We start from the raw sequence: 25,169 nt of genomic DNA, 5'->3' as shown, positions 1-25,169 counted from the left end.
AAGTCTGTGATAAAGTCCATGGAGATTTCTGTCCATGGCCTACTAGGTATCCCCAGAGGCTGTAGAGTGCCAGCAGGACGGGTTCTGGGCGACTTGGCCCTGGCGCACCTGATGCAAGCTGTCACGTACTAAACCACGTCCTGCCGGATTTTTGGCCACCAGAAGCGGCGCGATACCAGTTCCAAGGTGCCCCTAACCCCTGGATGACCAGCCAGGACCGAGTCGTGGTGTTCCCCCAACACTTTAAGACGAAGATGAAGGGGTACGAACGACTTATTAGCGGGAAGTCCTGGTGGTACCTCCTCCTGGGCCTCGGCAATCTCCGCCTCTACCTCAGTCGTGAGAGCCGAGACCACTACACCTTCCTGGAGGATGGGTACCGGATCTTCCCGAGGTTCTCCCCCCGGAAAACACCTGGACAAGGCATCCGCCTTGGTGTTTTTCGCCCCAGGACGGTAAGTCACCAGAAAGTTAAAACGTGTAAAAAACAATGCCCAGCGAGCCTGCCTGGGAGACAGACACTTGGCCGACTCCAGATAGAGCAGGTTTTTATGGTCGGTGATGACTGTGACCTGGTGGGCCGCCCCCTCCAAGAAGTGTCGCCATTCCTCAAAAGCCAATTTGATGGCCAACAACTCCCTGTTGCCGATGTTGTAATTCCGTTCGGCCCGCGACAGCTTCTTGGAGAAGTAGGCGCATGGACGCAAATTGCTCAAGGACGAGCCCTGTGACAGTACTGCCCCCACTCCCACCTCAGACGCATCGACCTCCACCGTAAAAGGTTTAGATACGTCCGGTTGCACCAGAATGGGGGCTGAAGCAAAACGGTTCTTCAGAAGCTCAAATGCACGCACCGCATCCTCAGACCAGATAGCGAGATTGGTACCTTTTTTCGTCATGTCCGTGAGCGGTTTGGCTATAGTAGAGAAATTCTTAATAAACTTCCTATAATAGTTAGCAAACCCAAGGAACCGCTGGAGCGCTTTTAGATTACCAGGCCGTTCCCATCGCAGCACCGCTTGCACCTTCGCGGCATCCATTTTAAGCCCTGCGGCGGACACAATATATCCCAAAAAAGGCAACTCTTGAACAAAAAACATGCATTTTTCAAGCTTAGCATAGAGCTTATTCTCACGGAGCAGCTGTAACACCTGCCTGACATGCTCTAAATGAGTGTCCTGGTCGCTCGAATAAATGAGGATATCATCCAGGTACACAATCACAAATTTCCCCAGCACATGAGCAAATACATCATTTATGAAATGTTGGAACACAGCCGGCGCGGTTGTCAACCCAAATGGCATAACTAGGCTTTCAAAATGACCCTCAGGGGTATTAAATGCCGTCTTCCACTCATCTCCGTGATGGACCCTTATGAGGTTATATGCCCCCCTGAGGTCAAGTTTGGAAAACCACTTCGCACCCGCCACCTGGTTGAACAAATCAGGGATCAGAGGCATCGGGTAGGGATCACGGACCGTAATCTGGTTTAACTCCCGGAAATCCAGACACGGGCGTAACCCCCCATCTTTTTTCTTAATGAAGAAAAACCCCGCTGCTACAGGTGAGGATGAAGGCCGGATGTGCCCTTTACTTAAACTCTCCGCAATGTAATCCTTAAGAGCTTGTCTCTCCGGACCAGAAATACTAAACATCCTCGCCTTTGGCAATTTAGCCCCGGGTTTTAACCTAATCTGACAGTCATAGGCTCGATGTGGAGGTAGTTCTGAGCAACCCCTCTCAGAGAATACGTCCGCAAAATACAGCAATGCCTCCGGAAGGCTGGACTTCACGGCGGACGCACATGTGGCCAAGCAATTTTCCTGGCAGAAACTGCTCCACTGGACTATGTCCTGGGTTCTCCAGTCAATCACCGGGTTGTGCTTAGACAACCATGGGAAACCCAGGACTATTTGTGCTGGGAGATTATTGAGTACCTTACATGTAACCCACTCAGAATGTAGGACCCCAATGTGGAGTTTAACCTCAGCTACAAACTCAGTAATCTCCCCCTGTGGGAGGGGAGCGGCATTAATGGTAACCACGCGAATAGGATGAGGGAGTTTTTCGATCTTGAAACCTGCCATGCGTGCAAACTCCTCATCCATGAGATTGGTGGCTGAACCGCTATCCACAAACACTGATATTGGTAGCTCTCTGCCCGCAATAATAACCCTGGCAGGGAGCATACATTGAGATACCATCATGGAGGATATGCATACGCTCAGTTGGGCCTCCTCCATACCCTCTGAGCTTACCAGTTTTCCGCCGGTGCGACTTTCTTTGGTAGCACAGGACAAGCATTTACATAATGATCTCTTTTACCACAGTAAAAACATGCTCCATGCTTCCTGAACCCAGGAACGCGACGCTGCACATGCGATACCCCCGCGATTTGCATAGGTTCCGTGGGCTCACCTGCAGCAACCACACTGGCACCCCTGCTTTCCCCCAGAGGAAGCGTCTCCTGCGCCCCTTGACGCAAACGGCGATCAATACGAATAACCAAACTCATGGCAGATTCTAACGATGCAAGAGTCTCATACATCAGGAGGGCCTGCTTAACTCTTTCTGAGACCCCATGAATAAACTGACTCCGCAGCGCTGGGTTGTTCCACTGTGTGTCTACTGCCCAACGGCGAAATTCTGAACAATAGTCTTCCGCCATACGTTCCCCCTGACGGAGGGCGCGGATTTTAGATTCCGCCAAAGCCAATCTGTCGGGGTCATCATAAATGAGCCCGAGTGCTGAAAAAACATTCTCAACCGAATGAAACGTAGCAGAGTCGGCTGGTAAGGAAAACGCCCATGCTTGGGGGTCCCCACTCAGTAAAGATAACACCAGACCCACCCGCTGAGCCTCATTACCTGAGGAGACCGGGCGCATGCGAAAGTATAACTTGCAGGCCTCCCGAAAGATGACAAATTTGCTGCGTTCCCCAGAAAATCGTTCAGGCAGCGGGATCTTAGGCTCTGCACCTGCACCTGCAGAAGCCGCTTGCACATTAGCTACAACCAGGCCCTGCTGCTGAAGTGCCCCCTTCAACTCGGTGACCTGTACGGACAGCGCCGCCAACTGGCGGTTAATGGAAGTCATGGAATCCATGGAAAAATGTTGGGCCGATTATAATGTTATGCGGGGCTTAGGTAAAAGGAGACTGACAAACCCGGGCCCCTGCGGAGTCCCTCAAACTAGGGAAAACCCTGTCTGACCCTCAACCCAGGGTTTTTGCTAAAGGTGCAAATGCCTGAGCCTCCAGCCTCTCCTTATCTCCTGCTCAGCCCTAAGCTGAACCCTCCACCCTCCACCCAGTGAGTTGTAAAACCTCCAAAGCCCACACAGTAATGACAGACAGGGAGAACTCAAACCACACCGCGCCGCAACCACACAGGACAATACTAAAATGTGAACAGGGCAAAACAAAGCACAAATATAGGAAGGCGAAAAGGTAACAACGGATCATACGACACCAGATATGAATTTCTCTCTCCAACACCTCCTCTCCAGACCGGAACCACTTGGCACAAAACACAAGCTATAATCGGCGACGCCCACAGGCCAGCACGACTATTTAAAGACCATGGGCGTGACCAAACATCCCACCTGATTTCCAGCTAGATTAACCCCAGATAACCTGAGTAAAATCAAGCCGGCGCCACTGAGGCTATAGTGGACGGAGATGGAACTACCGCTGCCTGCCGGACTCTGTGGTGTGAACAGCGTCCGACATGACAGTACCCCGTCTTCTACGAGGGACCCCAGGGCCCTCAAGACTCATAGGACCCGGCTTGTCCGGATGGCGGCGGTGAAAGGAACTGACCAGCCGATCCGCATGTATGTCCGAGGCTGGTACCCAAGACCTCTCCTCCGGACCATACCCCCGCCAGTGCACCAAATACTGAAGAGTACGGCGCAGTACTCGAGAGTCCACCACCTTGGAGACTTCAAACTCTAAATTGCCATCCACCATGACTGGAGGTGGCATCGGCGTCATGTCCACAGAGCCTACCACCTTTTTCAATAAAGACCTGTGAAACACGTTGTGTATCTTGTATACCGCAGGAAGCTCCAACCGATAAGCGACCGGGTTAATGATGGCAGCAATCTTAAAAGGGCCAATAAATCTTGGACCCAATTTCAATGATGGAATTTTGAGTTTTATGTTTTTAGTAGCTAACCACACCCAATCACCCACACACAGGTCCGGACCTGGCACGCGTCTAGAGTCAGCCACACGTTTGTATCTTGCACTCATGCTCAGCAATCGCTGTTTCACACTCCTCCAGACCGATTATAGTTGAACTCCTAACCGGTCCTCCTCTGGGACGCCCCCAGAGCCCCCCTGACGCAAGGTACAAAATTGAGGATGGTGCCCATAAACACAAAAGAATGGAGACTCTCCCGATGATTCTTGGCGGTGATTATTTAATGCGAACTCGGCCAAGGGAAGGAACGTCGACCACTCCTCTTGGTTGTCAGACACAAAACATCGCAAATACTGCTCCAGATTTTGGTTCATGCGCTCAGTCTGACCATTTGACTGCGGATGAAACGCCGATGAATGAGACAACTTGATCCCCAATCGTGAGCAAAAAGCTTTCCAAAACTTCGCCACAAACTGGGTACCCCTATCAGACACTATGTCCGACGGAACTCCGTGCAGTCTGACCACCTCCTGCACAAAGACCTGAGCCAACGTCTTCGCGTTGGGCAAGGAAGGCAACGACACAAAATGCGCCATCTTCGAAAATCGATCAACCACCACCAGGATGACCGTGTTCCCCGCCGAGGCAGGCAAGTCTGTGATAAAGTCCATGGAGATTTCTGTCCATGGCCTACTAGGTATCCCCAGAGGCTGTAGAGTGCCAGCAGGACGGGTTCTGGGCGACTTGGCCCTGGCGCACCTGATGCAAGCTGTCACGTACGAAACCACGTCCTGCCGGATTTTTGGCCACCAGAAGCGGCGCGATACCAGTTCCAAGGTGCCCCTAACCCCTGGATGACCAGCCAGGACCGAGTCGTGGTGTTCCCCCAACACTTTAAGACGAAGATGAAGGGGTACGAACGACTTATTAGCGGGAAGTCCTGGTGGTACCTCCTCCTGGGCCTCGGCAATCTCCGCCTCTACCTCAGTCGTGAGAGCCGAGACCACTACACCTTCCTGGAGGATGGGTACCGGATCTTCCCGAGGTTCTCCCCCCGGAAAACACCTGGACAAGGCATCCGCCTTGGTGTTTTTCGCCCCAGGACGGTAAGTCACCAGAAAGTTAAAACGTGTAAAAAACAATGCCCAGCGAGCCTGCCTGGGAGACAGACACTTGGCCGACTCCAGATAGAGCAGGTTTTTATGGTCGGTGATGACTGTGACCTGGTGGGCCGCCCCCTCCAAGAAGTGTCGCCATTCCTCAAAAGCCAATTTGATGGCCAACAACTCCCTGTTGCCGATGTTGTAATTCCGTTCGGCCCGCGACAGCTTCTTGGAGAAGTAGGCGCATGGACGCAAATTGCTCAAGGACGAGCCCTGTGACAGTACTGCCCCCACTCCCACCTCAGACGCATCGACCTCCACCGTAAAAGGTTTAGATACGTCCGGTTGCACCAGAATGGGGGCTGAAGCAAAACGGTTCTTCAGAAGCTCAAATGCACGCACCGCATCCTCAGACCAGATAGCGAGATTGGTACCTTTTTTCGTCATGTCCGTGAGCGGTTTGGCTATAGTAGAGAAATTCTTAATAAACTTCCTATAATAGTTAGCAAACCCAAGGAACCGCTGGAGCGCTTTTAGATTACCAGGCCGTTCCCATCGCAGCACCGCTTGCACCTTCGCGGCATCCATTTTAAGCCCTGCGGCGGACACAATATATCCCAAAAAAGGCAACTCTTGAACAAAAAACATGCATTTTTCAAGCTTAGCATAGAGCTTATTCTCACGGAGCAGCTGTAACACCTGCCTGACATGCTCTAAATGAGTGTCCTGGTCGCTCGAATAAATGAGGATATCATCCAGGTACACAATCACAAATTTCCCCAGCACATGAGCAAATACATCATTTATGAAATGTTGGAACACAGCCGGCGCGGTTGTCAACCCAAATGGCATAACTAGGCTTTCAAAATGACCCTCAGGGGTATTAAATGCCGTCTTCCACTCATCTCCGTGATGGACCCTTATGAGGTTATATGCCCCCCTGAGGTCAAGTTTGGAAAACCACTTCGCACCCGCCACCTGGTTGAACAAATCAGGGATCAGAGGCATCGGGTAGGGATCACGGACCGTAATCTGGTTTAACTCCCGGAAATCCAGACACGGGCGTAACCCCCCATCTTTTTTCTTAATGAAGAAAAACCCCGCTGCTACAGGTGAGGATGAAGGCCGGATGTGCCCTTTACTTAAACTCTCCGCAATGTAATCCTTAAGAGCTTGTCTCTCCGGACCAGAAATACTAAACATCCTCGCCTTTGGCAATTTAGCCCCGGGTTTTAACCTAATCTGACAGTCATAGGCTCGATGTGGAGGTAGTTCTGAGCAACCCCTCTCAGAGAATACGTCCGCAAAATCCAGCAATGCCTCCGGAAGGCTGGACTTCACGGCGGACGCACATGTGGCCAAGCAATTTTCCTGGCAGAAACTGCTCCACTGGACTATGTCCTGGGTTCTCCAGTCAATCACCGGGTTGTGCTTAGACAACCATGGGAAACCCAGGACTATTTGTGCTGGGAGATTATTGAGTACCTTACATGTAACCCACTCAGAATGTAGGACCCCAATGTGGAGTTTAACCTCAGCTACAAACTCAGTAATCTCCCCCTGTGGGAGGGGAGCGGCATTAATGGTAACCACGCGAATAGGATGAGGGAGTTTTTCGATCTTGAAACCTGCCATGCGTGCAAACTCCTCATCCATGAGATTGGTGGCTGAACCGCTATCCACAAACACTGATATTGGTAGCTCTCTGCCCGCAATAATAACCCTGGCAGGGAGCATACATTGAGATACCATCATGGAGGATATGCATACGCTCAGTTGGGCCTCCTCCATACCCTCTGAGCTTACCAGTTTTCCGCCGGTGCGACTTTCTTTGGTAGCACAGGACAAGCATTTACATAATGATCTCTTTTACCACAGTAAAAACATGCTCCATGCTTCCTGAACCCAGGAACGCGACGCTGCACATGCGATACCCCCGCGATTTGCATAGGTTCCGTGGGCTCACCTGCAGCAACCACACTGGCACCCCTGCTTTCCCCCAGAGGAAGCGTCTCCTGCGCCCCTTGACGCAAACGGCGATCAATACGAATAACCAAACTCATGGCAGATTCTAACGATGCAGGAGTCTCATACATCAGGAGGGCCTGCTTAACTCTTTCTGAGACCCCATGAATAAACTGACTCCGCAGCGCTGGGTTGTTCCACTGTGTGTCTACTGCCCAACGGCGAAATTCTGAACAATAGTCTTCCGCCATACGTTCCCCCTGACGGAGGGCGCGGATTTTAGATTCCGCCAAAGCCAATCTGTCGGGGTCATCATAAATGAGCCCGAGTGCTGAAAAAACATTCTCAACCGAATGAAACGTAGCAGAGTCGGCTGGTAAGGAAAACGCCCATGCTTGGGGGTCCCCACTCAGTAAAGATAACACCAGACCCACCCGCTGAGCCTCATTACCTGAGGAGACCGGGCGCATGCGAAAGTATAACTTGCAGGCCTCCCGAAAGATGACAAATTTGCTGCGTTCCCCAGAAAATCGTTCAGGCAGCGGGATCTTAGGCTCTGCACCTGCACCTGCAGAAGCCGCTTGCACATTAGCTACAACCAGGCCCTGCTGCTGAAGTGCCCCCTTCAACTCGGTGACCTGTACGGACAGCGCCGCCAACTGGCGGTTAATGGAAGTCATGGAATCCATGGAAAAATGTTGGGCCGATTATAATGTTATGCGGGGCTTAGGTAAAAGGAGACTGACAAACCCGGGCCCCTGCGGAGTCCCTCAAACTAGGGAAAACCCTGTCTGACCCTCAACCCAGGGTTTTTGCTAAAGGTGCAAATGCCTGAGCCTCCAGCCTCTCCTTATCTCCTGCTCAGCCCTAAGCTGAACCCTCCACCCTCCACCCAGTGAGTTGTAAAACCTCCAAAGCCCACACAGTAATGACAGACAGGGAGAACTCAAACCACACCGCGCCGCAACCACACAGGACAATACTAAAATGTGAACAGGGCAAAACAAAACACAAATATAGGAAGGCGAAAAGGTAACAACGGATCATACGACACCAGATATGAATTTCTCTCTCCAACACCTCCTCTCCAGACCGGAACCACTTGGCACAAAACACAAGCTATAATCGGCGACGCCCACAGGCCAGCACGACTATTTAAAGACCGTGGGCGTGACCAAACATCTCACCTGATTTCCAGCTAGATTAACCCCAGATAACCTGAGTAAAATCAAGCCGGCGCCACTGAGGCTATAGTGGACGGAGATGGAACTACCGCTGCCTGCCGGATGCTGTGGTGTGAACAGCGTCCGACATGACAATCAGAGGGAAGGGGTTTTATAATGAGTCAGTCACCAAAAACATACATCCGTCATCATTCACACATAGCAAGTATAGTCTATACTAGCGCATGGCCGAACAGTCATGCATGCTTTTTATAGCCGTGCGGGACGGTACAGATCTCCGAGATGGACTAATGAGATCTGGAGCAGGACCTGGGCACATGACTCCTGATCTCCAATGGGAGATCGCCTCGTGAGCATGCCCAGTAGGAGCAGAGAGGAACTTAGTGTCTGGAGCGGTCTGCTGCAAAGTAATCTCCTCTGCAGTAGATAGACAGCAGGAGACCGCAGGATGTGAGGCTCTGGATTCCTGCAGAGCAGACATAGAAATCAGACGCCTAACACTCTCTCAGCAACTCCTTCGAACATCTCCAGGTACGCCTCCACATCGTCAGACTTCTCCATTTTGGGAACCGCTGTACGAACCGCTTTCTGGACGTCATGGATTCCCCGGTTACTTCCTTTTGTCTGTGCTGTCATGATATGCTGTAGCAACAGCTGATTGGTTTCCTGCTGCTGCTGCATAGCCTGCTGTCGCATGGCCTCCTGCTGCTGCTGCATAGCCTGCAGCTGCTGTCGCATGGCCTCTATGAGCGTTTTGACCGTGGCCTCCATTTCTAGAAAGTTCCCCTGCCTGGGTCTGTGCCACTTGTTTCATCCAGGACATAGGCTGGGGTACAGATCAAAAATAAGCAAAAACAGCCTGGCCTCACTGTGTTTGCCCACATTCAGTCCACCAATTGTAGAGAACGCTCTGGTAGGTAATGGCAGGGCTGCAGTAACGAGGCAACACACAGGCTTAAAGTCCAATTTCAGTGGTTTAATGTCACTTTGCAAACAGCAGGTTAACAGAAAATAAGGGAAAAACATAAATGTACTCCTGCTTGGAGAACCACTGGTCCCAGACTCACCCTTTGCATGGGACTGGCTTAACTAAGCGGCTGCCAGGTCCTGCGGCATCCACCAGGTGCCATTCCCAGAGTTGTTTGGAATCTTGTTGCTATAGTTCTGCAGCACGTGCAGCCCAGCAAACAGATTTAGGCTAACTCCAGCCAAGTTCCTGTATCTTCCACACACACTTACCATGTGCTAAATACCAACCTCCATTACATAGCCCATAAACCCTCCCACCGGTGAGGTAGATATCACATGGGCTGATCATGTGACCATGATATCATCGCAGGTCCTGTCTTTAGGGAAAAACCCGGCCAAACATTAATTTGCTGGGAGAAATGTATCTCCCATCCAGTAAAACACCCTTTACTGTACCACAATATATAGACTGTATATATGTTTTCACGAATATTTGAGGCTATGTACCCATTACACGTCCATTTTGCAAGCCCCATACGGATGTCACACGGATACTTTGATGCGAGGAAATCGCATCCTCACATTGTACACGGATGACATACGGATAAATGTTCATGAAACGTGCGATTCTCGTCCATGAAAAACGGACCGATATTTTAGACGTCTAGTGTAACTCCGGCCTTAGGCTGGTTTCACATTCGCGTTAAAACGATGCTGCGCACTGCGTCGTTAAGCCCCGCCCCGATCCGGCTCCCTGCCCGCCCCATCCGGGATCACCGCCTACTTTCGCATTTGCACGCATGCGATCGGCGCACCCTATCTTTAGCATAGGGTGCGCAGATCATGCGCTGCCAGTGTGAAAGTAGCATGCTGCGCACTTTTGACGGTGCGCCGTGCGCGCCGAAGTGCAACATGCTGCATTTCGGCGCGCACGGCGCACCGTCAAAAGTGCGCAGCACACTACTTTCACACTGGCAGCGCATGATCTGCGCACCCTATGCTAAAGATAGGTTATTCAAAATCCCTTTTAACTTGTACGGAAAAGATGTATATCTTTGTACCGTGTTGGCCAGTTAATAGAAAAATATTCAGAATTCAGAGTCCTCAGTGGTTGATACCTTTTAATGGCGAACTGAAAAGATGGTAACAAATTGCAAGCTTTCAAGACTACTCAGATCTCTTCATCAAGAGACCTGAGTAGTCTCGAAAGCCTGCAATTTGTTACCATCTTTTCAGTTAGCCATTTAAAGGTATCAACCACTGAGGAGTCTTAATTCTGAATATTTTTTTACCTTGTACAAATCTCCCACTTTACCAGCGCCAACGCAACCCCAGACCATCTCATTACCTCCACCATGCTTGACAGATGGCATCAGGCACTCTTCCAGCATCTTTTCAGTTGTTCTGCATCTCACAAATGTTCTTCTGTGTGATCCAAACACCTCAAACTTGGATTCGTCTGTCCATAACACTTTTTTCCAATCTTCCTCTGTCCAATGTCTGTGTTCTTTTGCCCATATTAATCTTTTTCTTTTATTAGCCAGTCTCAGATATGGCTTTTTCTTTGCCAGTCTGCCCTGAAGGCCAGCATCCCAGAGTCGCCTCTTCACTGTAGACGTTGACACTGGAGTTTTGCGTGTACTATTTAATGAAGCTGCCAGTTGAGGACCTGTGAGGCATCGATTTCTCAAACTATAGACTCTACAGTTGTGGCCAAAAGTATTGACACCCCTGCAATTCTGTCAGATAATACTCAGATTCTTCCTGAAAATGATTGCAAACACAACTTCTTTGGTATTATTAACTTCATTTAATTTGTCTTAAATGAAAAAACACAAAAGAGAATGAAGCAAGAAGCAAAACATTGATCATTTCACACAAAACTCCAAAAATGGGCCAGACAAAAGTATTGGCACCCTCAGCCTAATACTTGGTTGCACAACCTTTAGCCAAAATAACTGCGACCAACCACTTCCGGTAACCATCAATGAGTTTCTTACAATGCTCTGCTGGAATTTTAGACCATTCTTCTTTGGCAAACTGCTCCAGGTCCCTGATATTTGAAGGGTGCCTTCTCGAAACTGCCATTTCTAGATTTCTCCACAGGTGTTCTATGGGATTCAGGTCTGGACTCATTGCTGGCCACCTTTAGAAGTCTCCAGTGCTTTCTCTCAAACCATTTTCTAGTGCTTTTTGAAGTGTGTTTTGGGTCATTGTCCTGCTGGAAGACCCATGACCTCTGAGGGAGACCCAGCTTTCTCACACTGGACCCTACATTATGCTGCAAAATTTGTTGGTAGTCTTCTGACTTCATAATGCCATGCACACGGTCAAGCAGTCCAGTGCCAGAGGCAGAAAAGCAACCCCAAAACATCAGGGAACCTCCGCCATGTTTGACTGTAGGGACCGTGTTCTTTTCTTTGAATGCCTCTTTTTTTTCTCCTGTAAACTCTATGTTGATGCCTTTGCCCAAAAAGCTCTACTTTTGTCTCATCTGAACATTCTTCCAAAACGTTTTAGGCTTTTTCAGGTAAGTTTTGGCAAACTCCAGCCTGGCTTTTTTATGTATCGGGGTAGGAAGTGGGGTCTTCCTGGGTCTCCTACCATACAGTCCCTTTTCATTCAGACGCCGACGGATAGTACGGGTTGACACTGTCGTACACTCGGACTGCAGGGCAGCTTAAACTTGTTTGGATGTTAGTCAAGGTTCTTTATCCAACATCCGCACAATCTTGCGTTGAAATCTCTTGTCAATTTTTCTTTTCCGTCGACATCTAGAGAGGTTAGCCACAGTGCCATGGGCTTTAACCTTCTTGATGACACTGTGCACGGTAGACACAAGAACATTCAGGTCTTTGGAGATGGACTTGTAGCCTTGAGATTGCTCATGCTTCCTCACAATTTGGTTTCTCAAGTCCTCAGACAGTTCGTTGAGTCAACTTTAATCCATGTCAACTGGCTGCAAGTGTGATTTAGTTATTGCCAACACCAGTTAGGTGCCACAGGTAAGTTACAGGTGCTGTTAATTACACAAATTAGAGAAGCATCACATGATTTTTCGAACAGTGCCAATACTTTTGTCCACCCTCTTTGTTATGTTTGGTGTGGAATTATATCCAATTTGGCTTTAGGACAATTCTTTTTGTGTTTTTTCATTTAAGACAAATTAAATGAAGATAATAATACCAAAGAATTTGTGTTTGCAATCATTTTCAGGAAGAAACTGAGTATTATCTGACAGAATTGCAGGGGTGTCAATACTTTTGGCCACAACTGTATTGTACTTGTTGCTCAGTTGTGCAGCGGGGCCTCCCATTTCTCTTTCTACTCTGGTTAGAGCCTGTTTGTGCTCTCCTCTGAAGGGAGTAGTACACACCGTTGTAGGAAATCTTGAGTTTCTTGGCAATTTCTCGCATGGAATAGTCTTTATTTCTAAGAACCAGAATAGACTTTCGAGTTTCACTTGAAAGTTCTTTTTTTCTGGCGATTTTGAGAGTTTAATGGAACCAACAAATGTAATGCTCCAGATTCTCAGCGAGCTCAAAGGAAGGTCAGGTTTATAGCTTCTCTAATCAGCCAAACTGTTTTCAGCTGTGCTAACATACTTGCACAAGGGTTTTCAAGGGTATTCTAACCATCTATTAGCCTTCTTACACAGTTAGCAAACGCAAAGTACCATAAGAACACTGGAGTGATGGTTGTTGGAAATGGGCCTCTATACACCTATGAAGATATTACATTACAAAGCAGACGTTTGCAGCTAGAATAGTCATTTACCACATTAACAATGTATAGAGTGTATTTCTGAATCATTTAATGTTAGTTTCATTGGAAAAAACTGCTTTTCTTTCAAAAATAAGGAAATTTCTAAGTGACCCTAAACTTTTACACGGTAGTGTATCTAGTTGGAAAAAAATCCCTGATTATCAGCTGGACTAGATGGAAGCTAAGGGAAGGCTCTGCAGCAGAACCCCTTAGGCATGGTGGGCCCCATGAATGATTTTCTACTCCAGTCAGACACTGGTAATGGCTGATGTTATTTATATGGAGGTAAGCATGAGGGTTTTTTTTGTTAAAAAGAGATGATTTTTGCTGATTTCCTGCTGCGGTCACGTGTGGTAAATTTTTCTAGTGACCGATGCAGCCAATCACTGGCCTCAGCGGTGATACCGCCATGTGACCTGGCTGAGACCAGTGAATGGATGAGTTTAGCATGACATGTAACTGTGCAGGAGCCAATGGGGAGCACTGAGAACCAGAGCTGAATGCTGCTTTTTTGTGTGTTTTTCCTTACAAACCCCTTGAATTACTGTGGCGCCTCCCCGTGAGGTGACACTATGCGGGGACACTCGGCACTCTATACACCGGGGGCACATTCCGGGCGCGCGCGCTCCCGCCCACAGTTCTCCAGGACGCGCGTGAAGCTGATGGGGCGTGGCCAGGCCGTGTGGGCGGGTCTAGTCGTCAGCCAGGCAGTCCGGGCTTGGTGTCGCTCAGCCCTACACCCGGCTTTGTGTCCCGGGCCCGCAGCGTCGGTGCGAGCCTCTCCACAGGGCGGAATCCCGGGCCCTCGGCTCTCCGCCATGTCCAAGCGGCTGAAGAGCCTGGAGGTGTGCGCAGACTGCAGCGTGCAGGGTAAGCGGGCGGCTGTCATCTGCTGACTGGTGGGCACCGCTCTTGGCACATATTTGGAGATGCGCTGTTGCTGGCACCGTGTGTGCCCCTTGTTTGTGTGTCCTGGCTGTGATGCCGCACAGCTGTGCCTGCTTACCATGGCACCCCTGGCACTGACTGCTGCTGCGGCTGGCATGGCCTAGTATGCACTGCCCCATAGACATGCCATGGTGCCCCGAGCAGACATAAACTTCCAGTCTGTGCCCTCTACAGTATTGATGGGCAGGCTTGTACCAGTCCTGGCCTGAGCTGCTAGTGGGCACATTCCCCATAAATGGCCATATATGCTGAAGTGGAATCGGCATAAAGGGGGCACAGAGTGCGGCAGCTCCTGACCTAGTGACTGGAGTGGTAAGCCAGACCAGTGCCATGTCGCTGTGGCACTGATCACGGAGTATTGGGTCCATGACATAATACTGCACCCATCCTCCACCTGTGTACCATGGTGCTTACAGTGGCCGTGGTGGTGTGTGTAGCCTATCCTCCCCCAGGTCTTACCGCCCTGAGCCCTGACACTTACGGCACCTACATCTGTCTAGTTGTGCCATTCTGTGGACAGCCCACCCCTGTCTGGGGGTCTCCATATGTTATGGACACAAAACTGGGTTCAAATATTGGAAAAGCCGTAAAATAAAGGGAATCGCCAGAAGTCGTGGCCTCGTGAGCTGCGCAATCAGCTTTTTGGTTATACAGCTCAGTGACAATCAATATGGTGGCCACTATAGCTCCTGCCGCGTTGTCACCCAGTCTCCCCAACAAATCTGAAATGATGTGCAAGGGGGCAACATATTTACCACTCGGGGATCTGGGTCACAACAGCTTTTTGCACATTCATCGGGTGGTGTGTCTACATGGGGCTGTGCTCAGAAATGTGTGCCAAGTGGCCGTTTAAATGGTCCTTAAAGGGAATCTGTCACCAGGCTTTTAGCCACCTAATCTGACAGCAGCATGATGTACAGTTAGGTCCATATATATTTGGACAGACAACATTTTTTCTACTTTTGGTTCTAGACATTACCACAATGAATTTTAAACAAAACAATTGAGATGCAGTTGAAGCTCAGACTTTCAGCTTTCATTTGAGGCAGAGGCGTAGCTAGGGTTTCGGTTCAGGGGGGGTGAGACTACTTAGTGGGCCCCTAACTAGGTAACTGTGATTACAACTCGGTGACGCACCCTGATAGTGGATGTAGGAGATGACTTCGCTGTTACTGAAAATAATCCCTATATAAAGACCAACATAGATATTACCGCCATATGGTCAGTGGTAAATACCAGTCCTACAAAACATTTGTGATTACTGCACAGTTATAGTTGGTGTCTTACCGCTGACGTTCTTTCTGATGGAATCGGTCACTTTTCATGTCTTTTCCATCTGGCCCAGACCGACATGACAACTCCTCCAGCCACGACTCTGCTACAGAGAATACAACAACGACACGTTTCACTTCTCATATTCCAGCCCCATCACCATCTATCTCCAACCTGCACAAACCCCTCATCCTGCTGATACCCCAATACCGAACCGCTGCTGCCATATGTGTCCCTATTACTGCACCTGATACCCCAATGTTGAGCCGCTGCTGCCGTATGTGTCCCTATTACTGCACCTGATACCCCAATGTTGAGCCGCTGCTGCAGTATGTGTCCCTATTACTACACCTGATACCCCAATACTGAGCCTCTACTGCTGCCGTATGTGTCCCTATTACTGCACCTGATACCCCAATACTGAGCCGCTGCTGCCATGTGTCCCTATTACTGCACCTGATACCCCAATACTGAGCCGCTGCTGCCGTATATGTCCCTATTACTGCACTTGATACCCCAATACTGAGCCTCTGCCATTTGTGTCCCTATTACTGCACTTGATACCCCAATACTGAGCCGCTGCTGCCGTATGAGTCTCTATTACTGCACTTGATACCCCAATACTGAGCCGCTGCTGCCGTATGAGTCCCTATTACTGCACTTGATACCCCAATACTGAGCCGCTGCTGCCGTATGTGTCCCTATTACTACACCTGATACCCCAATACTGAGCCGCTGCTGCCGTAAGTGTCCCTATTACTGCACCTGATACCCCAATGCTGAGCCGCTGCTGCCGTAAGTGTCCCTATTACTGCACCTGATACCCCAATGCTGATCCACTGCTGCTGTATGTGTTCCTATTACTGCACCTGATACCCCAATGCTTAGCCGCTGCTGCCGTATGTGTCCCTATTACTGCACCTGATACCCCCTATACACACGCGGCTCTTCTCCACACCCCCTATACACACGCGGCTCTTCTCCACACCCCCTATACACACGCGGCTCTGCTCCGTACACCTTGTACACATGTGGTTCTGTTCCGTACACCTTGTACACATGCGGCTCTGTTCCGTACACCTTGTACACACGCTCCTCTGCTACGTACACGCTGTAAAAACGCGGCTCCGCTCCGTACACCTTGTACACACCTGGCTCCGCTCCGTGCCCGCTGTACACGATCGGCTCCGCTCCGTGCCCGCTGTACACGATCGGCTCCGCTCCGTGCCCGCTGTACACGATCGGCTCCGCTCCGTGCCCGCTGTACACGATCGGCTCCGCTCCGTGCCCGCTGTACACGATCGGCTCCGCTCCGTGCCCGCTGTACACGATCGGCTCCGCTCCGTGCCCGCTGTACACGATCGGCTCCGCTCCGTGCCCGCTGTACACGATCGGCTCCGCTCCGTGCCCGCTGTACACGATCGGCTCCGCTCCGTGCCCGCTGTACACGATCGGCTCCGCTCCGTGCCCGCTGTACACGATCGGCTCCGCTCCGTGCCCGCTGTACACGATCGGCTCCGCTCCGTGCCCGCTGTACACGATCGGCTCCGCTCCGTGCCCGCTGTACACGATCGGCTCCGCTCCGTGCCCGCTGTACACGATCGGCTCCGCTCCGTGCCCGCTGTACACGATCGGCTCCGCTCCGTGCCCGCTGTACACGATCGGCTCCGCTCCGTGCCCGCTGTACACGATCGGCTCCGCTCCGTGCCCGCTGTACACGATCGGCTCCGCTCCGTGCCCGCTGTACACGATCGGCTCCGCTCCGTGCCCGCTGTACACGATCGGCTCCGCTCCGCGCCCGCTGTACACGCGCGGCTCCGCTCCGCGCCCGCTGTACACCTCGTACACATATGGCTCCAATCCTTACACGCCGCACACACACGGCTCTGTTCCGTACATACACAGCTCTGCTCTGTACACCCCGACCCGTACACACTTGGCTCCGCTCCGTACACAAACGGCTCCGCTCACCCCATACACACGTGGCTCCGCTCCTCTGTACACCTCATACATGCATATCTCTGCTCCGTACACCTTCTACACACTGCTCCGCTCTGTACACATCATACACACACAGCTCTGCTACATCCCTCCTGAGCCCACACAGAAACTTACTTCACCTCATCCAGCACCATGACAACCAGCACAGCAGAGCCCTGCAGCTGCTGAAGCCCCTGATCATGTGACCCCCTGACTCCGCCCCTCCCGTGACCTCATCACAGGTCCTGTGCGCAAAGAATAGCCCAGGACGACATTGCTGGCTGTGAGGGGGGGGGGCGCAATGCTGGCACAGGGGGCCCCCACCGCCTTCTCGGGGGCCCATAGCGGCTGGGCGGCAGAGTAGGGAGATCGATTCTCCCTGCTCTGCCGCAGAATGTAACTGTGTGGGCGCGCTGTGCATGCCGATACAGTTACAGTAGCGTAGCTCTGGTGGGCCCCCTCAGAGCTCAGGGCCCGGGGCGACCGCCCCCTCTGCTCCCCCGGTAGCTACGCTACTGATTTGAGGGTATCCACATTAAAATTGGATGAAGGGTTTAGGAGTTTCAGCAATATGTCACTTGCTTGTTATAGTTTTGATAAAGCCACTGTTTTATCACAGGAGATGATCACTTGAGGAGTATACTGTACATGAGCTCTGTATAACATCGCCCCCACCACTGACTGGCAGTTTTATGCCTAGGCACTGCGTACACGGAAGGCTGCTAATCAGTGGTGTGCAGAGGCTTATACAGAGCAGAGCATTCAGACAACTGCTAGATCTGCAGCAGTGAAAACAGTGACAGACCTCTGGAATCAGGTTCTCTGGCTCTACATTATTCAGCTCTCAGATGATGTAGCAAACACCTGGAGACAGGCTCCCATTAAACAGTTATCCCCACGTTTAGAAAATATCACCTATCCTCGGGGTAAGCGGTAATTATCTGAAAGGTGAGGTCTGACCAGATATGTGGTCCACCACTCCATTCATTCCCTGTGCAACTGCTGGAGACAAACAGAAAATGCCTAGTGCTGTACTCTGCGGTCTCATGTAATGATTGTCCGGCTTCCACTCCGTTCACAAGGAGCTTTGCACATCCCTGTTCTCCGTTTGGTGGGACCCCATTGATTTATAAGTTGTGTTCTAAGGAAAGGCGATAACTTTTAAAGATGGGAATAACCCTTAGCTAGTTTAACCTTGCTTGTTTTTCTTATTTGGGAATTCTTAATTTTCTATTTAACACATTAGATGCTGCAGTCAATAACTGTGATATGTAGGTAGTTAGACAGCTGGCTGGGGCTCTGCCACCACATTAACCCCATCCCCACCCTTACGCCATCGCAGAGTACCAGTAGGTTGTCTTTGCACAGATATAGCCCTCTGGCATCTTTGCACACCTATTAAGCCCTTCCTATATGATAGATGCATTTTCCTGAAAGTACTGCAGTATATCAATCAGGGCTGTGGAGTCGGAGTCGGAGTCGGTGCTCATTTTGGTGGAGTCGGAGTCAGAGTTGGAGTCGGTATAAAATGGACCGACTCCGACTCCTAAAATATATAATAAATTGGGTACAGTAATTCCATGCAGGATGTGCTGAATATTTTTTCATAGGAGTTTGGGAAAGTTATGAAATGTCCTATAAATGGCTGTTATATTCCTGATCTAAGGCTACATTCACACACAGCGTTTTTCCTGTGTTTTTTGAGGATACGTTTTTCAGCTGCAAAAGCTGATCATCTTTTTAAAAAACTGCATCACCTGAAAGGTTTTTGAGCTCATAGATAATGTTTTCAATAGCAAAAGCAGATTAGAAATCTGCTCTATCTATATATCCATTTATCCATATCTGTCTATCCATATCGTATCTGTACCAAAAAGAATGAAAACCGGGTAGTACACCAATATATATTCTGTTCTATCTAAACATCTTGATTATTGGATCATAAAAATGATTAAATGTCTGAGGTTCACATTGTACTACAATAAATTTTTCACTTAAATATAAGCAATATGTGTGGGAGTCGGAGTTGGAGTCGCAGGTTTGGCTTACCGACTCCACAGCCCTGATATCAATACCCATCTAAAGATTGAATGGTCAAATAATGTGTGTGTGTATATATGTGTGTATATATATATATATATATATTTATATATATATATATATATAATCTCTCTCAAAGGTGGACATATCATTGGTGCAACCATACAGGGGTCCAAGAGATAAGGGGGCCCTCTTCTACCTCTGAAGCAAGTGGCATAATGCATTATGATGAGCTGTTGGACTGCAAAGGGCCCATATATTGTTTTTCCACGGGGACCCACTTCTTTGTCCACAAGTGTGTGTGTGTGTGTGTATTTGTTTATACACTGCTCATAAAAATAAAGGAAACACTTAAACAACAGAATATAACTCCAAGTAAATCAAACTTCTGTGAAATCAAACTGTCCACTTAGGGAGCAATACTGACTGACAATCAATTTCACATGCTGTTGTGCAAATGGAATAGACAACAGATGGAAATTATTGGCAATTCTCAAGACTCTCTCAATAAAGGAGTGGTTCTGCAGGTGGGGACCACAGACCACATCTCAGTACCAATGCTTTCTGGCTGATGTTTTGGTCACTTTTGAATGTTTGTGCTTTCACACTCGTGGTAGCATGAGATGGAATCTACAACCCACACAAGTATATTAGTGTGTGTGTTTGTGGAAGTATGAAAAGTATAATAACCGAGTTGAAAAATCAAAACAATAAAGGATTAAACAGTGTCTAGATTTTGTCCGTCACTACTGCCTCTATACAAGATTGGTATGAACACGACATAATAAGCCTTGTCTATTTTGTATTGTGATTTGTCACTGTCCTTTTTCCGTCTCGGCCACATATGGACCTGGAAGTGCAGTGTACCGGAGATTTTGTAGCATTGTGTACCCCCGCTCCCCGCAGAGAGGATACATGTAAGCGTCTGCTCGGTGAGCGCAAGAAATCTTGGTGAGATAGCGACATCCTGTCTTCCTGTTGCTCTGCACTGTCTTTTCTTTGTGTTTTGACAGCAGATGCCACAAATCTGCCCTTTTTAGGTCTGTTTTTGACTCCGAATGCAGCAGAAGGGAATTCTTGTGTACTCCTCTAGAAAGCAGGGTAAATGCCGCCTCTATTTCGCAGTGTTTTGCTTGTGTGCAGTTTCAGATATAAGTGACATATACAGCCCATAGTTTGTCAAGACAGGAAGAAGATTGCAGAAGTCTCTACACTTGACGTTTTGCTGCTCACATTTCAATCTCTGTTGCTCTATAAGCTTTGTTTGCCTATAATACTGTTTATACACTTTCGTTTTGTACAATTTGTTGTATTTGCCCCTCCCCCCCCATTAGAAATGCCATATACATCATAAGCAATTTGCATTTTTTTTCCCAAAAATGTAAAAAATCTGCAGTTTGCTTGTTCTTCTGCGCACATTTTTTTTTTTTTTTACTGGCTACAATCAAATACTTTCATCTGATTCTTCTTTAGTTCTGCATTTTGCTAGTGTCCTCGTCACTACCGGTAGAACGAGGTGGCACTTGCTGCCCTTTCAGGTCACACAGGTAGTCCAGATCCTCCAGGATGGCGGAGTATGCAGACAGTTCCTGGAATGCAAAGACCTTGATCTCATTGCCTGTCCTTCATGTTCCTCAGAGCCAAATCCAGTTGAGCATCTCTGGGTCACAGAATGTCCAGGAGATCACTGATTGATTCCCTGATTATTGACATCTGGGATAGTCTGTTGCCTCATGCCCAGATGTTGTGCGGCCATGCTCACTACTGAGTTGCCATGATAACATTCATGCACATCGATCCACCTGTGATTTCAATTTCCTACATTCGTTTTCATTTGTTGTAGAATCCAGTTCTCAATAAATTAATGATTTTGGTTTTCAGACACTACTAATGTTATTTCGTTCTCAACAAATGTGTCACGCCTACCTTCCGTTCCACGATTCCCGCTCTCCCCGCGGCTTCTGTTCTGGCTCCCTCTGCCGCGGCTCCCGCTGTCCCTGCTCCTGCGGCCACTGCTCTGGCCGCAGCTTCCCTTGTCACAGCGCCGGCGGCTCCTGCAGCCTCCCATGTCTCCACGCAGCCCTGGGCTTCCCAGCGCTCCCGGCTCTCTCAACCCCCCCCCACTGCAGGCGCCTGTCAATCAGCTTCCCTTCCTCTCCTGCGGCCGGCCTCTGCCCCCTGTCAGATACGCAAGTGCACATCTAGGCACGCCTCTCCTAGACTGTGCTGTCCTATCCCTTGGCCTTCACCCTGACCCGGAAGTCCTGCAGCATGCCCTATATCAGGCAGTCTCACCCCATGCTCTGAGCCTGATTATCAATTGTGGTTCACACTTGATCTCGGGTCCACGTTCTCCTGCATTTCCTCTGTTCTGCGCTTTGTACCTCTCCTGGCTTCCGCTGGTCCTCCACCTGTGACCTCTCTGTGTTCCCTTCTAGGTCCAGACCATTCCAGCCCGTGTCCGCCTGTTCCAGCGTCTTCCCCAGAGCCCATTCCTGCCTCCTCCCTTGCCGTCTACCTCCGGCTCCACGGCTACAGTAGTCTCCCCTGTGGTCATCTCCTCTATGCCCGCCAGCACGTTCCCCACGTGTTTCCCGCCGGCTGTCCCCAGGTATCAGCTTCCGCGGCGATAGTCTCCCCTGGGCCTGCCCATAACGCTCCCTGTATAGGGGGTGGTACACCTAGCCAGCTCGCCCAAGGGAGGTTCGTCATCATGGCCCTGAGGGTTCAACTCCCGGAGCACTCCAGTCTCACAGTATAATCAGGCCATGGACCCTGCTGGTACCTCATCCCCGACTCAGAAGGAACTCCTGTTCTTACGGGAGAATCAAACGAGGATAATGTCCTTCCTCAAATCCATGGAATCTCGTCTGTCATCCTTACAGGCCTCTGACCCTGCTAGCGCTCCCCAGATGGCATGTCTCCAGCAGGAGCTCGCACAGCAGCGCGACACTCAGGCCCATATTTTAAATTACATGGCATCAGTGGATAACTGCCTCCTGGCCCTCCAGACCGTGGCTTCTGCTCCAGCCCCGGCTGCGACCTCCCACCCACCACCCCGTTTGGCGAAACCCCCGCGGTATAATGGCGATCCCAAATTGTGCAGGGGATTCCTAAATCAATGTCTGCTACACTTCGAGCTGTCACCTAAGCAGTACCCCACTGACCGGGCCAAGGTGGCCTTTGTTGTGTCCCACTTGGAGGGTGAGGCCCTAGCTTGGGTAAACCCTCTCTGGGAGCGGGACGACCCTATTGTCTCCCAACTTTCTATTTTTTTGGACACCTTTCGTAAAGTGTTCGATAAACCAGGTCGCTTGGCCTCTACTACCGAGGCGCTTTTTAATCTCCACCTGGGCACTCTCTCGGTAGGTCAGTACGTCATTCGGTTTCACACTCTGTCCTCAGAGTTGGGTTGGAACAATGAGGCCTTGGTGGGAGCCTTTTGGCGGGGCCTCTCTGGTCGAATCAAGGACAAGTTGGCGGGTTAAGATACTCAAACCTCCCTGGAGGATCTGATCTCCTTGGCCACCCTCATCGACCTACACTTTCAGGAGTGATCCCGAGAGGTAGCTAGAGAGAGAAGACCTTGTCGTTTTCTTCCGGCCGCTTGTAGTCCGCCCCGCTCCCGCCCAGTGTCGGCTTCTGCGGCCCCTGCACCGGAACCCATGCAAGTGGATCGTCTCAAGCCGGTGGAGGAGCGCCGGAGAGAGAGGGTTGATCATAGGCTCTGCTTCTATTGTGGGAGTGCATCCCACTTCCTTCGTTCCTGTCCTATACGCCCGGGAAACGCCTCCGCCTAGGATAGGTAAGAGAGGCCTCCCTAGGTAATTGTGACTCTTCTCTACCCTTAATTCTTTCCGTCCTTTTACATATAGGCTCCAAACATTCTTCTGAGTGGGCTTACATTGATTTGGGTGCAGCTGCAACTTTATTCAGTTCGAGGCGGTTAAGAGACTTAGTATCCCTGTCCGATCCCTGGAGACTCCTCGGCAGATTGCTTCAGTCGACGGTTGACCCTTGCGGATGTCCGTTACTCTGGTCACCGAACAGGTGGAACTTCAAATTGGAGCCTTACACCGGGAGAAGATAGTCTTTTATGTGCTGCCCTTGTTATCTCACACCATCCTCTTGGGCCTTCCCTGGTTGAGAACCCACGAGCCTATCTTGGACTGGCGCTCCGGTGATATCCTGCCTTGGGGACAATTGTGTCAAGACAAATGGCTGCTTTCAGTCCAGCTAAAGAACTCCTCGCCTCCCACTTCAGTCTCTACAGATTTACCTTCGGCCTATTGGGCCTTTTCTGACGTCTTTAACAAGAAGGAGGCAGAGGTCCTGCCCCCGCATCGGCCCTATGATTGCCTAATCGAACATGTTCCGGTTCTACTCCACCCCGAGCTCTGATCTATCCACTATCTCCCTCCGAGACTCAGGCCATGACTGAATATATTCAAGAAAACCTGGCCAGAGGCTTTATTCGCAAGTCGTCTTCGGCTGCAGGAGCGGGTTTCTTTTTCGTCAAGAAGAAGGATGAATCTCTCCATCTCTGCATTGACTACTGGGGTCTCGATGATATCACTATCAAAAACAAATATCCGCTGCCTCTCGTTCCGGAGCTGTTCGACCGTCTACGGGGAGCACGGGTCTTCAAGAAGTTGGATCTCCGAGGGGCCTATAATCTAATCCGCATTCGTTCCGGAGACGAGTGGAAGACCACTTTCAATACCTGAGACGGCCACTATGAATATTTGGTCATGCCCTTCAGCCTGTGCAATGCTCCCGCAGTGTTCCAGGAGTTCGTCAACGATGTGTTTCGAGATCTTCTTTACTCCTGTGTAGTGGTGTATTTGGATGACATCCTTGTGTTTTCCTCGGACCTGGATACTCACAGAAAGACTTGGCGGACGTCTTTACTGCATTTGAGAGAGCATCATCTGTATGCCGAACTCGAGAAGTGCGCCTTCGAGCAGTCCTCCCTGCCGTTCTTGGGTTATGTCATTTCTGACTCTGGCCTACGTATGGACCCTGGAAAAGTGTCCGCCGTGCTCAAGTGGCCGCGTCCCCAGGGAATCAAGGCTATCCAGCGATTCCTTGGTTTTGCTAATTATTACCGGCAGTTTATCCCACACTTTTCCACTTTAACCGCTCCTATCTCCGCCTTAACCCGTAAGGGAGCTAACCCGCACCTCTGGTCCCCGGAAGCCGAAAATGCCTTTCAAACCTTGAGACAAGCTTTCGCTACAGCACCCGTCCTCCATCGTCCTGAAGTTAACAAACCCTTTATCCTCGAGGTAGATGCATCTGCCATCGGAGCCGGGGCGGTTCTTTCCCAGAGATCTTTCTCCGGTCGACTGGTCACTTGCAGTTTCTTCTCCAAGATGTCCACCGCAGAGAGAAACTACGCCATTGGTGACAGGGAGCTACTCGCCATTAAATTGGCCTTGGAAGAGTGACGGTATCTTCTGGAGGGAGCTGTGCATCCATTTAAAATCTACACCGACCATAAGAACCTGGCATACATCCAGTCAGCACAGAGACTTAATCCCTGGCAAGCCAGGTGGTCGCTATTCTTTGCCCGGTTCGATTTTGAGCTTCATTTCCGTCTCGGTGACAAGAATCTCAAAGCAGATGCTTTATCCAGGTCCTTTTTGGTCTCCGATAATGAGGAAGAGCCATCACACATTGTAGACCCCAGTAAAGTCATCGTGGTCGCTCCCATCAGGTTGACTTCGTTACCGCCGGGTAAGACCTTTGTGCAAGAAAGTGAGAGGAAGCGAGTGTTACGCTGGGGTCATGCATC

General features: G+C 50.1%; 2 protein-coding genes across 7 annotated transcripts in view; one reads left to right on the top strand and one right to left on the bottom strand.

The window, feature by feature from the left end:
* The window catches only part of ANKRD13A (ankyrin repeat domain 13A), an 82,678-nt gene extending 73,103 nt beyond the window's left edge, over positions 1-9,575 (bottom strand). For 2 of the 3 annotated variants that reach the window (XM_073582644.1, XM_073582646.1), the window contains exon 1: positions 9,466-9,575. The gene's annotated coding sequence lies outside the window, so the exon portion shown is untranslated. The remainder of the gene's footprint in view (positions 1-9,465) is intronic. The other variant, XM_073582647.1, reaches the window with a different exon arrangement.
* A 4,063-nt stretch (positions 9,576-13,638) lies between these two features.
* Positions 13,639-25,169, top strand: part of GIT2 (GIT ArfGAP 2) — a 121,954-nt gene continuing 110,423 nt past the window's right edge. Inside the window, exon 1 of one of the 4 annotated variants that reach the window (XM_073582642.1) lies at positions 13,639-14,002. In XM_073582642.1, coding sequence (XP_073438743.1) covers positions 13,705-14,002 — 298 coding nt within the window. In that variant the 5' untranslated portion in view covers positions 13,639-13,704. The remainder of the gene's footprint in view (positions 14,003-25,169) is intronic. The other 3 variants (XM_073582640.1, XM_073582641.1, XM_073582639.1) reach the window with 3 other exon arrangements.

This window comes from Dendrobates tinctorius, unplaced genomic scaffold (assembly GCF_039654945.1).
Source record: "Dendrobates tinctorius isolate UK_male_01 unplaced genomic scaffold, ASM3965494v1 ptg000073l, whole genome shotgun sequence".
NCBI lineage: Eukaryota > Metazoa > Chordata > Amphibia > Anura > Dendrobatidae > Dendrobates > Dendrobates tinctorius.
This window is presented reverse-complemented; position numbering and strand designations above follow the sequence as displayed.